This window comes from Helianthus annuus, chromosome 3 (genome assembly GCF_002127325.2).
Source record: "Helianthus annuus cultivar XRQ/B chromosome 3, HanXRQr2.0-SUNRISE, whole genome shotgun sequence".
NCBI classification, from domain to species: Eukaryota; Viridiplantae; Streptophyta; class Magnoliopsida; order Asterales; family Asteraceae; genus Helianthus; species Helianthus annuus.
Window position 1 is genome coordinate 150,306,412 of NC_035435.2, and position 16,808 is coordinate 150,323,219.

Below are 16,808 nucleotides of genomic sequence, written 5' to 3' on the forward strand. Positions count from 1 at the left end.
CAATTAAGGATGGTCTAGAATAATGACAAGTGTCCCAAAGTTGGTTTCTTTTATTATATAGTATAGATTGCTTTCGTGTTTTCCTTAAAAAGTAAAAAATATAGGTTGTCGCTATACAAACACCAGTGACGCATTATCTAGCCATTACTCGCGCGCCATCGAGCCGCATGATAGAGCAAAAAGTGATCATAACGGGTCGCATTATAGTCGTATGATACGAAAAAATTGTTATATAGGTCATGTGAGGGTAAAATCATACCATCCGTATGATATTTTGACTGACAAAAACTAAACGGTGTGGTTTCTAACAAACCCGATATTTTGACCAACAAAAACTAACTAATGTGCTTACTAAAAAGTCCATACAGTCCGTATAATCTTGTTTGTCATATGGTCCATTGATCCATGTAATCTGTGTGACATGGAATGTTTACCCGAATCTAGAGGTGGGAAAAAAAAACCAGATTAACTAACCGGAACCAATTAGTAACTAGATAAAATTAATCGATTAGTGGTTAATCTTAACCGGCGTTTAGTAGCCTATAGGAACCAGTTATTTTAACCGGTAGACGGTTAACTAAAAAAATTGAAAAATAAAAAAAGCAAAAAAATCAGTTATTAACTGAATAACGGGCTAATTAACCAAACTGTTAAAAAATTAACTGAACCAGTTAAAAATATAACCAGTTAAAGCATTAACCGATTAAAATAAAAAAAAGTCAAATCTATTATATATAATAAATGAAAGTTATTTGGGCCACGTGTCACTTGATTAGGGCATCCTCAGTTCTCTTTTCCCGCCTAACAGTACCACTGCCCTCCTCTATTTATATCATCCCTCATTTACTCATTTAGGGCTAATGCTTTATTTCTCTCTCTGCTCTGCTCTATTCCGATCGATGTTTATCCTCTCTTATGTTTATCTTTCTTCTTCTTCTTCTTCTTCTCATATTCATCTCCTCAACAATGTTCGACAGAGGTTACTTCTATTGGATGCATCTGCGTTTGAAACCCTAAATCATGTACCGTCGAGTGGTTGAAGAAGAGAATAATCATGTAAGATCTATTTTTTTATTTAGAAATTTTATTTCGTTTTATCTATTTTCTCATACTGAACATGATTACACCTTTTCTATCCTCAGAAGAAGAAACAGATCTCCTAGGGTTTCTTATCGTACTCGATGAACGCTTTTGTACAAGCTCCTCTTAATTGGTGACTCTGGTATGTTTGCTTTGTTGTATCATGTGATTACGAGTAGATTTATTTTGATATGTTTTGTACTTTGTCTTTCTAAAGCTTTTTTGTTGCTTTGTTGATTAGAAGCAACCTCTTCCGGACGGTTGTTGAGGAGATGGAAATGTGAAAGGTGATACCAGGTGTGTTTATAGGTGATACCAGTACAAAAGTTTAGGACATCACCAAGGTAACTTAAATTGGTGTGATTTATTTTTGGTATTTCTAACGTTTTGATTTACTGTTTATTGGTGCATTGATTTATTTGTAATCCTTTGCAGATCTCCCGTCATCTCAATTTGAGCAATTAAACGTAGTTTTGTTAATCATTATCGGTGTTTTAATTACTAGCAGTGCTTAAAAAGTTTTCCATCAGCTGTTTGACTTAACAATAGTTTGCGTTATTTATTCTAAATTCATCAGTTTTTGTAGGTAAACTGAAGTTTCCTACAATAGGCACAACCCAGCTAAGTTTCCTACAATGACAGTGGTTATAACAAGTTAATATGGTAAATCACTGATCTGCCTAACAAGTGTTGGATATAATGATGGTTGTACATAAAGTTTGATAAACATCATCCACTGTTCAATTATGAAAAACCACTGATCAAGACCAAAGTCCAGACAAGCACTGATCAACTAAATGTGAAACACTCTCCAACAACAATGGTTCCCCATCAACATTAGTTGTTCTATCTTTGTTTATGTTAACAGTGTTTATTCTATCTTTGTTTATTTTAATAGTGCTTATATGTAACATAATTTATCCTATCACTTCAGTGTTTTGATTTGTACTATTAATTGAACAGTTGTTTCATTTTTATACTAAAAAAATTCCTATACACTTGGATGAATATTAAGCACCTCATCTTGATTATTTGGGTATAGTATTCTTGAAATTGGTTCAAGCATTTGATTGTTCAAAATATTCCACTGCTGAAATACAACCTCTGTTTCTTCAATCTCCCTGTTGACCACTGATTGACCAAACATCAGTGTTTCCAAAACTGGTTGGTATCCACTGATCGGAAAAATATCCACTGCTCACTTTTACATTGTTGACATCCAATTACATAAGAGTTCCACCAACATTATTTTCATGATAAAATTTAAAGTTAAGTTAAAAAATAAAATAAAAAAATTCTTGATGACTATTTGTTTCAAATCAAATTAGTAATTAATGCTGATTTCTTGAGCTTTGGACATTTGATTAAGCAAATTTTGAATTTCAAATTGACGGTTATTATATCTTGATTAAAGTTAAAATAAATTTTAAAAAAGTCATTGTGGCATTTGCTTTCAAATCAAGTCAGTAGTTACTGATAATATCATTAATTTTGAAATTCAAAATATGCAAAATGGTAATTTAAAATTTTCGTTCTCTCTCTTTTTTTTTCCTAATTTGCATATCATTTCTAATATTTAATTAGTTTAATAAAGCAGTGTATAAATATATACACTACTTATCTTTGAAAATTAAATCTGAAATTTATGACGTCCAAGAACAGTGTCAAACTACAACAGTGGTTCAACATCAACTTTAGTTATTCTATTGTTTATTTGTTTATGTTAACAGTGTTTATATGTAACAGTGTTTTCCGCATCAATGTTTTAAAGACTGTTAGGTTGTTAGATGTCATCACCTCAGTGTTTTATATGTAAGCATTTTTATGGCATCAGTGTTTATATGTAACAGTGTTTAGGACTGTTGATTATATGTAACACTATTTATCACATTTGATTGTTCAAGTATTCCACTGCTGAAATACAACCTCTGTTTCTTCAATCTCAATGTTGACCACTGACTGACCGAACATCAGGGTTTCGAAAACTGGTTGGTATCCACTGATTCGAAAAAATAGCCACTGTTCACTTTTACATTGTTGACATTCACTGATATTGACCATCAGCGGTTTCCCTAAAAATAGTCAGTGCTCACATTTTTATTATTGATGTTGTTATTTTGTGATACATTGAAATTATCAAATGAAAACTAGAATTACAATCAAATTACCATTTTACCTAATCTTTACATTCCAATTACATAAGAGTTCCACCAACATTATTTTTATGATAAAATTTAAAGTTAAATTAAAAAATAAAAAAAATTCTTGATGACTATTTGTTTCAAATCAAATCAGTAATTAATGCTGATTTCTTGAGCTTTGGACATTTGATTAAGCAACTTTTGAATTTCAAATTGACGGTTATTATATCTTGATTAAAGTTAAAATAAAATTTAAAAAAGTCATTATGGCATTTGCTTTCAAATCAAGTCAGTAGTTACTGACAATATCAGTAATTTTGAAATTCAAAATATTCAAAATGGTAATTTCAAATTTTCGTTCTCTCTCTTTTTTTTCCTAATTTGCATATTATTTCTAATATTTAATTACTTTAATAAAGCAGCATGTAAAAAATATACACTACTTTTCCCTTTGAAATTAAATCTGAAATTTATGACGTCCAACAACAGTGTCAAACTACAACAGTGGTTCAGCATCAACTTTAGTTATTCTATGTTTGTTTATTTGTGTATGTTAACAGTGTTTATATGTAACAGTGCTTTCCCCATGAATGTTTTATATACTGTTAGGTTGTTAGTTGTCATCACGTCAGTGTTTTATATGTAACCATTTTTATGGCATCAGTGTTTATATGTAAAAGTGTTTAGGAACAGTTGTTTTTATCACATCACTTCAGTGGTTTCATCTGTACTAATAATTGAACAGTTGTTTCATCTTTGTTTAAATAAAATAAAATTTCTATACATTTGGATGTTAACAGTGTTTAAGTGTTTTAATTTAGTTAAGCAAAATGTGAATTTCAAATAAAATTCCTATACACTTGGATGTTAATGACTATTTGTTGCAAATCAAATCAGTAATTAATGCTAATTTCTTTAGCTTTGCACATTTAAGTTAAGCAAAATGTGAATTTCAAATTGACGATTATTATTTCTTAATTAAATTTAAAATAAAATATAGAAAAGAAATTATGACAATTGCTTTGAAATCAAGTCAGTAATTTTGAAATTCTAAATATACAAAATGGTAATTTAAAATTGACGTTCTTTCTCTTTTTTTTGCCTACTTTGCATATCATTTCTAATATTTTATTACTTTAATAAACCAGTATATAAAGATACTAGGTTATAACCCGCGAATACTCGCGGATCGTAAATTTAATTTGCATTAATCGAATTGTCATTAAATAAAATAAAAACACATGCTTTCGAAGGTTTTTGATGAACACGTTTGAGAGAGAGAGAGAGAGAGAGAGTATGAACGAATTCGTGAGTTATTGATGTTATTGTAATTGTGTGATCTTTATCTCTCTAGTTATCTCTCCTCGTATACATCCAAATGGAAACCCTTGATTAGATAATAAGGATAATTACGTCCATCAAATAATTACTAACTAATCTAATAAGGAATAAATATATTTTGATTAAATGTACAATAAAAAAATTCAAAAAATCTAAAAACATAAAAAAAATTCTAAAGATCTAAAAAATCTAAAAGAATTCTAAAAATCTAAAAAATAAAAAAGATCTAAAAGAATAACTACACAGTTCCATAAGATCTCTCAAAACTATACAGGCGCATAACGGCAACTGGAGTCGGTGTATTTGTTTATAGTTACTAAAAACTCCCTTTTTTTCTTCCTTCCGACACTCCACTGATTAAAAACATATCTTGTGAAACGTATGTCCATCCTTCACTCCTTCACTAAAGTAGTAAAAACTACCTTTTTTTGCTTCATTCTGACACTCCACTGATGAACCTCACTTGCACAAATCAAACGGTCATTGGCTGATTTGGAAGATTATTAGAAAAATAATGATTCACATATGAAGATGGCAACAACAGCATAATAACCCATTTTATAGTAAGAAAGATATAAGAACAAATAGAACAAAATGAAAGCAAACAAATAAGATGATGACCATTGTTTGGACTCACTTCTGCTGTCAAGTAATGAGGGGAAACATTCACATCCCCTACAAAGTACACAAACACCATAAGGCTATTTGGGCTTCACCATTCAAATAATAAGTCATAATAATGATCGTTTTAGGGAGCAAAAATTACCAGCAATTACAAGACCTCGTTGATAACGCTCACAAGCTACCACCCTAACTTAAAATCAAAAAGCCATAAATATAAGCAATTCAAAACCAACAAAAGCGACAAAATTAGGGCTGTAAACGAACCGAACGTTCAGCGAACAGTTCGTGAACCGTTCGGCGGGAAGTTCGTTTATGTTTGTTCGATTAGCTTAACGAACGAACACGAACAAAAAATTTCGTTCGGTTAGCTTAGCGAACAAACACGAACACAGGTCTCGTTCGTTCGACTGCGTTCGTGAACGTTCGGTAATATGTTCATTTAATTATATTAAAAATAATAAATAATAAACCTTTTATCTAAACATATTGAAAACTTGAAACCCTATTTTTGTCTAAGTTGGCTAAAATTTGGACATTCGAAGACATTTTTGGGGATAATTATGTCTAAGTTAGTTAAACTGTATTTATCGTTTGGTGGCGTGATAGACTTCTTGTGTTTTGATTTATCATTTAATGGTTGTATTTAACTACCTATATCCAATGTTTAAGGATAACAATGTTTTCATTTTTTTATTTTCAAGTTAAATGTTCGTTTGCGTTCATTTTTATTTGTTTGCGTTCGTTTGTGTTCGAGACCAGTGTTCACGAACTGTTCGTGAACAATTGAATTTCCTTAACGAACGAACACGAACATAAACTTATGTTCGGTAAGCGTTCGTGAACAGTTCACGAACATGTTAATTTCCTTAACGAACGAATACGAACATGGCCTTGTTCGTGTTCGTTCAGTTCGTTTACAACCCTAGACAAAATGCCATATAATACCAAAAATTTTACAACATTATTTACCATTTGTATTGCAGAACACCAATATACTTGAACAAACAGATGTAAATGCAGGTATTTTGATACTTATCGAAACAATAAGAAAATCACAATAATAAACAGTTGCATCCAAACACTCCGAATTATAGAGCAAATTCAAGTCGCAATAATCAGTTTAAATGCAATTAATTTATCATATTTCATCTTTTTCTTCGCACCAGAATTAGAACATCTCAAAAGGTTAATACTTTACCTTATCGTTGAACATAAAAAAATTTTAAAACCACTGTCGGATATGGTGATTAATTAGAAATTTCACAAACACAATCGCAGCTAATACATTCATTACTACACATAACTTCGAAACACAAACTCTCATTTTAAGTCTATAAGCAACAAACAATAATAACCAATTCAACTTCTTTAGGCATTGCATATACCTAAATCCAAAAACCTTCAAACCAAACAATAATCACAACCTCCCCAAATGAAGATTAGGACCTGCATAAAAAAATAAGGCTTTAATCAATGAAAGTAACATTTTGGAGAAGAAAAAATGTGTGGTCTTCCAATTATTTTGATGCTATTTTGTAAAAAAAAAAGACATTTATTTTCATTTACATCTAAACCCTAAAACCGAATAATCCGACCCGAACTAACCCGAACCTGAATAACCCAAACCCGACTAACCCGAACTTTAAAATGGGTTGGTTATCGGGTCAATTTCTCCATCCCGAAAAACCCGAACATCCTGAAAAACCCGAAACCTGAATAAGAAACCCGATGAATACCCTACTTCCAATACCATTCCAACATTAAAAACTCAAGATATGATTGATGGTTAAGCAACTTGAGGAGCTTTGTAGTATGCTGCAACCATTGCTGAGAAGTACATTTGTCGAACTCCTTCCGACTTGATAATTGGAAAGATGATCCCAGATGCGCCCCCTGCAAACAAATTAATTCAAATGTAAAAAATATGGCCAGAAATAACAATTTGTTTTACATATTAAAAAGCTAACCAAGATGAGTCGAGCCCCAAGCCATAACGGTTTTGGTGATGGGAACAGGTTGAGAGAAACAGCCAACACCATAGATAGCAATAGAAAAAAATGAAGAAATAGGACTATGAGGCGTCGGTTGAGTCATGAAAGTAAAGATATCGGTCCTTGTGAGCATATGCCTTCAAGGCTAAGATAATTGAAGCATGCTTGACGCATTTCTTTTCTTCATGAGTCTGGTGATGCACAAAATACCTTGTATAGAGCACCCACCAATGTGTTTATCGTAGATGACACGACTGCAAAATAAAACAAAAAACAAACATTTTTTTTAAAATTCTATTATTCTTAGAAATATGTGGCTATTATATTATTAGTTAAGTATTAAAATCTACTTGTGACACACCTTTCTAAGAGCATAGAAGCACTCAAGATAATTGCAAAGTGTAGGTGCATCATTAAGATTACTTAGTGGTCTACAAAGGTCGCGAAGTAAGACGATATCTGATAACACAACAATCATTCCTACACCGGAACGGGTGTCACGTGTTAAATGGGTCTCCCATTAAAAACGCGCCAGGAGTAGGCATGCTTCTGTTTGGCATTGTTATTATATTTCCTTTATCTACTGCAGCCACAAAGGCGTCATATTACTCTATTACTCTGGGTGGAACCTAAAAAATAACTATTAAAAACCATTAATTTTTGCAATGGATGGGAACACTTTATCCGTTTAATTTCCAAATTAAATGCCTACCTGGACCCATTTAACTAAAAAATGTGTTAATTAGGATTTCATATATCTTCTGTCTAGCCTAACGGGTATACTTTTAAAACTAACTGAAAAAGAAACCGGTCACATGGGTGATCGGGTCAAAAGTTATCGAAGTTCTTTTCGAAGGTATAAAACCTCCAGAATTGCTTTTGTTATCAAAAGTATACCACTAAGTTTATCAATCAATATACTTTTATAATCTTATCTATTCATCATTTATTTATAAAACAATAAAAAATGAACCACCCAACTCGACCCATTTGTATCCGTACTAAAAGTTACCCACTTAATCCATTACGCAACAAACCAGACCCGTTCAACTACCTACTTTACGTTTTACTACCCACTTTCTGGATAACACATTATACGAATTGACCCATTTTGAGTAAAATTTTACCTACGGGAGGCAGAGGAGCACCAATAGCTGCAAAACCAAAAAAATATAAACAAATGAGATCATAAGAAGTGAATTAGTCCGTAAGTAGCCAGTGATTAGCTATATAAATAAGTAGACCTATGTACCTAATTGAGTGATAACTACTTATGTGCCCACATAATACAACAGCAGTTGATGAAACTGCACCAAATACAACAGGAGCACACTAACATTTATCAATTCCTAACTTAAATAACCAATTTGGATAAAAAATATCTTATATTACTTGACCGATAAACCACATAACATTAAAAATGTCATTGAAGAATTTAAAGAATGGATCTAAGAATACGAACCTCATAGCTCTTTTTTTCTGGTACGGCTAACGCTCAATTTGTCTTCAACAGAGACAAAGGTTTTTTTTTATTTGGTGCAGCTAACGCTCGATTTGTCTTCAACAGAGACAAAGGCGTGCTTGTGGAGCTAACGACGTACTTTAGGTAATAAAGATTCGTATACAAGTGGGTACATACTACTTCCGTCAATATAACATGGCATCACGAATGCCCAGTTCTTGAATTTCTTGGAAAATAATTGTCAACTTAGAAACATATTAATTAGCGGGTTTACCATGTCATACAATGAGCGAGAAAGTGAAAATTAAGTGGTCTCATTGATTGACACTTGGCATAAAAAAAACTTTATCTATTATATAGCATAGAATAGATTAAGCTTCACCACTCAGGAATTATATTCGAATATTAATTAATCAAAATGTTTAAATAGTTCAAGTGTTCAAGTTAATACCTCACCGAGTTTCCCCGATTCAAATGCCAACCGAGTCTGACATGTTAACCACTATTGACCAGCTTTGACCGCGGTTGACCAGTGGTTGACTCGTTACTTGACTCGTCTCTGGTTAATACCTCACCGGCTACCCTGGTTACTCTCCATAGCTCCACCGAGCACCACTAAAAACCAAACCACCATTGTCCGCCATAATTGTCAACCGTCACCACCACAATCACCTTCTACCACCCCCGGAACTTATACCCACCGTTAATCACCATCACTGCCCGCTATTTATCGTTATTCGCTATGTAACATATAGGTAGGTACCTTATCGCTATTTGTCGCTATTCACCGTTAACAACTATGGTGCCAGCTATTTTAACACTATAGCTACGTAGCGTATATGTAGCTTATCGTCATCATCAGCAATTCGCTATTGACGACTATGCATAAAATGCTCGATCAACGACTGAGAAATCGGCGTGGGTGAAACTTTATCGACGCGGCCGTGAAAATGTGTGTTAACGTCAACACTATGATTCAAATAAAACCAACACTTTGATATCCTTATAAGTATCTTTCGTGCGCCAGCGGACAGTAATACCGATTTCTGATGAACGCATCTGCACAAAAAAGTAACAGATTAAATTATTAAACCATGAAATTGTTATGTTCACTGATTTTATTTCTTGTATGTTTTTATTATTCTAACAAACTTAATTGAAACTAAAACTAAAATAATGATGCGAAAAAAGAAACAAACCACTGGTAATGTAGCTCAAATCTGTATTCAACAAAAGTATTGCAATAAGTTTGGCAGTAAATATGTAGAGGTCGTGATGCAGGTGATGTTTCTTCCAAACAACCAGCTCAATTTGGGGAATATAACCCATAGGACTTTAGATGGTAAAAAAAGAAAAAAAGTTTTCACTCTAAAATTTGTAAATGTGCTAACTGTTGATAAGATAATGACTATTGTATTATATTATAAATAAAAATTTAGAAATAGAACATAAAAAATGCATCAAAGTGGAAGAATATCAACACAAATATAATAACCCTATGTGAATAAACAATAAAGCAAAGGCTGCAAAAATACAAACATAAGTCTTCTCAACAATATTTGCATAGACAAGTTAATGCAAAAATAGAAACAGAAAATAAATAACAATAAAGTGCACCATCAAGTATACCTCAAATATCATATTAAAAAACCATTAAAAAGTGTTGGTGTGCCCTCAAATCTCATATTTAATAACAATATAACCTAAATTGACGTATTTATAGATAACTGGTCAAATAGCCTTCTATGACATAACTGTGCATACCCAAAAATTAAAGCTTTATACCCTTTAGATGAAGTTTGGCACATTTACTTTTCTAACTAACTTCTGTAATTTACTCGTTGACCGATTTGAAATAAAACGTAACCCAAAATAGATATATTTATAGATAACGGGTCAAATAACCTTTTATGACATAATTGTTCATAAACAAATATTGAAGCTTTCAAGATCCCTTGTTGCAAGGCCTCAAACCGTGCTTCATGCAGCTCCGTAGGTCTCATTTGACCTGTTATTTAGGCATACGGAAAGGGTCACGTCAAGTTTATATGAATAGCAACATGCATATTACTAACCTGGTATTATTCAAAGGGCCAACATATTTCGAAATGGTCAACCCGCTTCCTCAAAATCTGGTTAGTAGACTCCCAGAGCGTGATCTCTTGAATTAAATTTTGACAAAGACCAAACTCTAACAGCTCTTCATCCAACAATGGTTCTCTTTTTCACTCCCAAAACCAAATTGAGACACTACGATTGACATCTCCCAGCCACAATTTCATTTTTGTTGGACTCCAAAGCAAAGATTTTTGGAAATACATCCGCCCACACGTTTCACCAAGCGATTCAAATAAAAAATCAAGCGACCACCTATTTATACAATGTGTAAGCAGTCAGACATATCTTCACTACTCGCACTAAAACGAAGAAAACGCGGAAGGTGAATCCATATTCGTGTCAGGTATTGCATTAAAGCGCAATCAAATGTTTGCAATATTCTAAGTCGTTTTGTTTATAGAAAAATGAGATCATTATTTTAGTAAATATAGTATCTTGGCTCCAACAAAGGACACTAATAATAATGCATGGTAAATAATATGTGTGTGTATTTCATCCAACAACTGAATAAGTGCTTATATTCTTTGAAAAACATAATAAACAGAAAAAATATTTGTAGGGGGAGTTTGAGATTTACGAAGAAACATAAAACCACGTGGCCTGTTAAGATCCCTACAAAAATGACCCATTTGACCAGTTACCCGATCCCCCAATCATGCAAGTCACATACACTTTATGGAATCAAAGCTAGAAAGATGATAGGTGATTAATCAGATACACACCGTTTGACCAGAAGCATGCGCTATCCTCGAACTTTCTGCACGATTTTACTTTCCACTTTCTGCCTATTGATTTGAAACAAAGTTGATATAATTACAAAGATGTAAAATAATGCATAACTGTATATATTTTATTGTTGTAAAGTAATGCTCAACTAACAGCTGCAAGAACATGAAGTGGTTGACCAACAATAACATCAGCGTTTGCAAAGCGTCAGGTGATAAAAAAAATGAACCAACATGAGGTGAAACATTCCAGCATCTTTCACATTTTGAACTCTCTACATGGGACACCACGACCCATATCTTATGTTATCCTTGAATTATATATTGTCCAGAATATGGTATATATTTGGTGTGGTGGATGCGTGCTACAATGTAAAAATAATCTCAACCTGTAGTTTGATCAATTAGCTTTCTAAACATTAAATGCATCATCAAAAATTGATACCTAGCATGTCAAACCATAAAATGAAGGATTTAATAAAGAAAATTATCAATCAATACCATTAAAATTACAATTAATTAACACCTTGAAAATTAGCTTTAGCTATATAATTAACACCATTAAAAGTTTGGATTGGATCATCACATTTTTGTTTGAGAGTTAGTGTCGAGATGCCATTTGGTAGTCCTACTTGGAGGTGACATGGACACCATGTGGAGCCAAAGGTTATAATTCAACCAAGTAATGTCAGTTTTGAAAGCATGGATTAAAAAAGTTAAGATATTCTTGAAAAATAAGATGAACAAATTAACATTCTGAAACTTTGACTTAAGGATCCTTCCATATATCCGTAGATATTACCGATAAAAAGTAATAGTAAATCAAGATCCAAAAGTCCAGAATCATAAGCCATTACTTCTTAACTTTAACAATATAATGGTTGTGTAAGGTTTTATTCAACTTTAAAATTCAACCAGAGTGTTTTAACAGATATACTTTGTTTAGAAATTAAACAATAAAAGGATCCACCCAACTTAGAAGTACCTGTTTGTGACCATTTTGGGAGCACCTGTTCATTAGAGCTGATTCTAATAACATCCCTTTACCCTAAATCAAATAAACAAAAGTAAAGTACAAATGACAATGCTACCTCCTGTTGCACCAAGGAAATTATTATTCCAGTTGTAAACATATAATAAGATGAAAACGTGTAATATCAATCAAACCTGTCCAGCATGTTGCTAAAGAGACACCATCAGTATCAATCTACCCATTATCCATTCTAATTCTTGAAGTCCCCAAAAAATAGCAAATTAGTTTGCTGGAGCAAAAAATAAACAGCGTGTTGCTAAAGAGACACCATTAGAATTCTGAAAATATCAAATCGAGAGAAAAGAAGTCCAAATGAGAGGCAAGAACTCACATGAATTTCATTTTCAGATGATGTCCATCGCAAAAATGCATATGCCGGTAATTTGCATCTTGAATTTTTAGTTGAAGCATTTCATCAAACAGTTGGAGTGCGTCTTTAAACCTTCTAGTTTTAAACATATAATATTCTACTGATCAAAGAACATAGCAGCCCAACCATACAAAATTTACCATTTTTTCTACCTAGATTTGCTATAAGGAGCCAAAACTTACCAGCAAAACTCATATGTGCTTGCGGGTCTAACTGACAAGAGCCCCTTCATCTACTCTATGCCATTGTTGTTGTCGGAACAATCATCGACAACGTACTATGTACTGCAAACATTATACACAAATTGCTTTGGTTCATCCATTATACACAAAAGCACCAAAATAACTTGGAACCCAACAAATCTTAGCCACGAATCATCATTCTTACCCTGATTTTCATTGGATTTGAAGTCCCATACAACCATGTTAGACACCAGCTGAAGCTAAGACTTGGATATAACCCCTATATTAGTCCAAATGGTCTCTGAAATAACCTAAAAACATATGAAACAATAACCAAATCAGAATCACAACATGCACGTGAAGACACCAGCTTTAAGAAAATTACCTAATTGTTCTGGATTTAGACCTAATAGTCCACAACATCCATTCTTCTTCATTTCTGGAAAAAAAAAACACCACTAATAAACAACAAATGAGAAACCCTAATCACACCACGATTACTCAAACAGGAAAATAATAAAAACCCATAACACTTACAAAAAAAACCTGAATAGCTTTGGAGGTGATTAAGAACCAAATGATTGTAGTGGGGGCGACATCGGTTGATTTAGGGTTTCTGATTAAGGGAAAGAGAAGAAGCCGCAGGTTTTAGAAAACCATAATTACTCTCAAATCCCGATTAGAAAACCTGCTAAGTTACATGATTCCTTCTTCACAGCAATCGAATGACGAAGAAAGATAATCTGTGATTTTGATAGTGATTTAGTTGAGAGCGAAAAAGGAAAACAAAAATAGGATTAATACGATTCAAACAGATAACAAAAAAAATCAAATATAAAGAAGAAGAACATACCAGTGATTAAGATAGACGAATCCTCTTCGTCTCCGACAATTGCTCACGTCGTCGTTTCTCTAACCCTAAACACCACAATCATCGTCTTCCATACTTTGATCCAAAAGAAACTCTGCAAGGATTACGGTGATGCGGTGAGAGGGTAGGGTATAAGATTGCAAAGAAGAATGAAAGCGGCGACGAAGGATTATTGAACGAAAGAACCTGATGAACAACTTTGGTTTTAGGGTTTGTGTAGAATGGCGAAGCTTGAAAAAGAAGGAGAGTAAAAAGGGATATAAAGGATCCGTATAGATCATTGGGTCACCCAAATGCATTCGGATCCCGCCTCTTTTGTGTTAAATCGTGAATGTAGAAGCAAGAAGTCAATTTCCCTCCTAAACTAAATTGCCACATCAGCCAAGATGGCCAAATACAAATGCCACCTAGCCCAAATCCATCTCATTTATATATATATATAGATACTCTCCTTACATTTGAAATTACATTTGCCACTGCATTCAGTTAAAATTTTTATTGGATAATCGGTAAGCTTGAATTCCAACCTTGATATTTTTTTTGAGAACATCCATGCTTATTGTATTATCATATTACGTTTAACAATACTTATATTTTGCATATTCTTTTTTTTATGTACAGTCTTAAAATGGAGGTTGCAAAGGTTAGCATGCTTAACGATCTTAATACATTCTCAAACAACTATTCGATTAGAGTGAAGATTGTTAGCATTTCGAAGAAGATGATGAATAATAACAAAAATGAAATATATCGTCTTGATATGATCTTCATGGATGAGATGGTACAGTATATAGTTGTCTTATAATTTTTTTGGACATATGAATATCCAAATGAATATAACACCTTTTTTATTTAATCGGATGTTTCATATTCTTAGGAAACTATGATTCAAGCCAGTTGTTTGCATAAGATGCTAGGAAAATTCAAGGAATTTCTTCAGTTGGATGAATGTCTTCTTATCACCAAACCTTCTCTTGCTACTAATAAGTCCTCTGCTAAGTATACCAAGAGAAATGACAAAATATCACTGTATTTCTATACTTCTGTTGAGAAATGCTTTGACTGGTCTGGACCGAAATACCGTTTTAATTTCGTTAACCTCAAGGATGTTGTTAAAAATAAATTTGAAGTTAATACAGTTATTGGTATGTAAACCACTACATGATACATATCTATTGTTTTGTCTTATTGTTTTTTTTTTCTTTTATTGTTATCACTTCTTAATGCTGTTTTATTTTCACAATATATTTTCGTTTATAGATTGGATTGGTTATGTGGATGTATGTTTCAATCTAGAGGATACGTCAAAGAAGGATGGGAGCAAGGGCAAGAGACTTAATCTTAGACTTGAAGACATTGAGTGCGTTCTTTTTATTAAGTTGTTGCATTTTGACGTATAAACCATTATAAGGTTGCTTGATGTTATTATGTTTTATGTTAATATTTTAGAGGCCAAAAGTGTCCGCTTACTTTGTGGGATGGTTTTGCTATTGACATGTTTGCTTACATGAATGATAAGAAACGAGAAAAATATGTTGTTATCCTTTGTCATTTTGGTATGGTCAACCTTTACAAAGGTACAATTAAACTTAATTAGTTTAATTTTTTTTATTGTTATAGATTTATCTTTAGATTTGCTTATATGGTTTAAATTTGACACTCTTTATATTGATCTATATTTGGTTTTATTTTTAAATTCAGGCAAGCGTGGTGTTGCAAACGGCTTTGAGCTAAGCAGACTTTTTATTGACACTGACATTAAAGAGATATCCTCTTTTAGGAAGAGGTATAGTTAGTAATATGCATATAAACATTGAACAGTATTATTTTGTACTTAGATTTATTTTTTACGTTTTAATTTGATCACATGAATCTGTTTAGGTATGTAGAGAAAATTTCTGCTTCATCTTGATCAAATGATCATGTTGGTGCAATCGTTATCTCAAGTGTTGAAGATGAGTTTCTTAATAACCCTGATTTCATGCTTATTGGTTTCCTTGGAACCATATCAACGGTGTGTATTTTCTTATAAGTACTCTACATGCTGAGTTTTTTAAAAGTCTTTTCTAAGTGTAATTATTTTTGTTTGATTTTGATAGACAAAGAAGGTTTTGGTTGTTGGCACAATTACAGCTATATGCACTAATAAACTTTGGTATTACAATGGTTGTAACCACTGTAAGTCAGGTGTGGAGGAAAGATTTGTAACGAAAGAAAATCCGGATGGTTTATCTGATGTTTATCATGAAAAATTGTTGGTGTGTACAAATGATAAATGTGAAGGAGTCGACATCTATTCTATTCCCCGGTTTGAGATTACTGTTTTATTTCCTTATACTAAATACTAATATGAACCACACTTTTGTTATTAGTAATACTAATGTTTTCATTTGTTTTTAACTTTGATAGATTCAAGATACCTATTAGGGTGCAAGACTCTTCCGGTATTGTGTCTTTGACACTGTTTGATTTTGAAGCTTACAAGATTCTTCAGAAAACTGCCAAAGAGTTAGTTTCAATTCAAGATCAGGTAACAAATACATGCATTCAGTTATTTGGCCATGTACTATATATTATTTAAAATTAATTTTTATAAAATTGTATGTTCTCAATTATGGAATCAATCTGCTCATTGTAATTTATATTAATTCTTATAAAATCATAGGTTGTTAATTCTTGAGAGATACCGAACCCATATCCTGAGATCTTTGACACATTGATTGGAAAGAGGTATGCTTTCATCATAAGTGTTAAAGACTATAACATTGAGCATCAGGTTGAAAACTATGGTATTTCAATGGCCACTAACGATGATGAGATCCTTTCCGCGCTCTGCACCAAATTCAATCTTAACCAGGTCTAAATCTTCA

The 16,808-nt window shown here is 32.6% G+C and overlaps 1 protein-coding gene and 1 long non-coding RNA gene across 5 annotated transcripts; one reads left to right on the forward strand and one right to left on the reverse strand.

Annotated features, from left to right (window-relative positions):
• Positions 1-6,450: 6,450 nt before the first annotated feature.
• Positions 6,451-13,525, reverse strand: LOC110928094. 4 transcript variants are annotated; one of them, XR_004888599.1, is made up of 16 exons: positions 13,453-13,525; positions 13,273-13,378; positions 13,068-13,169; positions 12,468-12,957; positions 11,637-11,871; positions 11,480-11,542; positions 10,715-11,009; positions 10,545-10,647; positions 9,091-9,698; positions 8,640-8,865; positions 8,430-8,484; positions 8,305-8,331; positions 7,539-7,806; positions 7,154-7,431; positions 6,937-7,079; positions 6,451-6,632 (listed from the first exon to the last, which is right to left on the reverse strand). It is a non-coding gene; the product is annotated as an uncharacterized LOC110928094 (long non-coding RNA). The 4 variants fall into 4 exon arrangements; XR_004888597.1 differs by having other exon boundaries at positions 6,452-6,632; positions 6,923-7,079; positions 8,640-8,856; XR_002586129.2 differs by having other exon boundaries at positions 6,452-6,632; positions 6,923-7,079.
• A 1,041-nt stretch (positions 13,526-14,566) lies between these two features.
• LOC110932230 (replication protein A 70 kDa DNA-binding subunit E-like) lies at positions 14,567-16,801 on the forward strand. Its single transcript, XM_022175581.2, has 9 exons — positions 14,567-14,719; positions 14,816-15,083; positions 15,199-15,298; positions 15,388-15,515; positions 15,640-15,724; positions 15,886-15,952; positions 16,038-16,246; positions 16,348-16,468; positions 16,715-16,801. Exons 1-9 carry the CDS (start codon positions 14,567-14,569, stop codon positions 16,799-16,801), a joined length of 1,218 nt encoding a protein of 405 aa, XP_022031273.2.
• Positions 16,802-16,808: the final 7 nt, after the last annotated feature.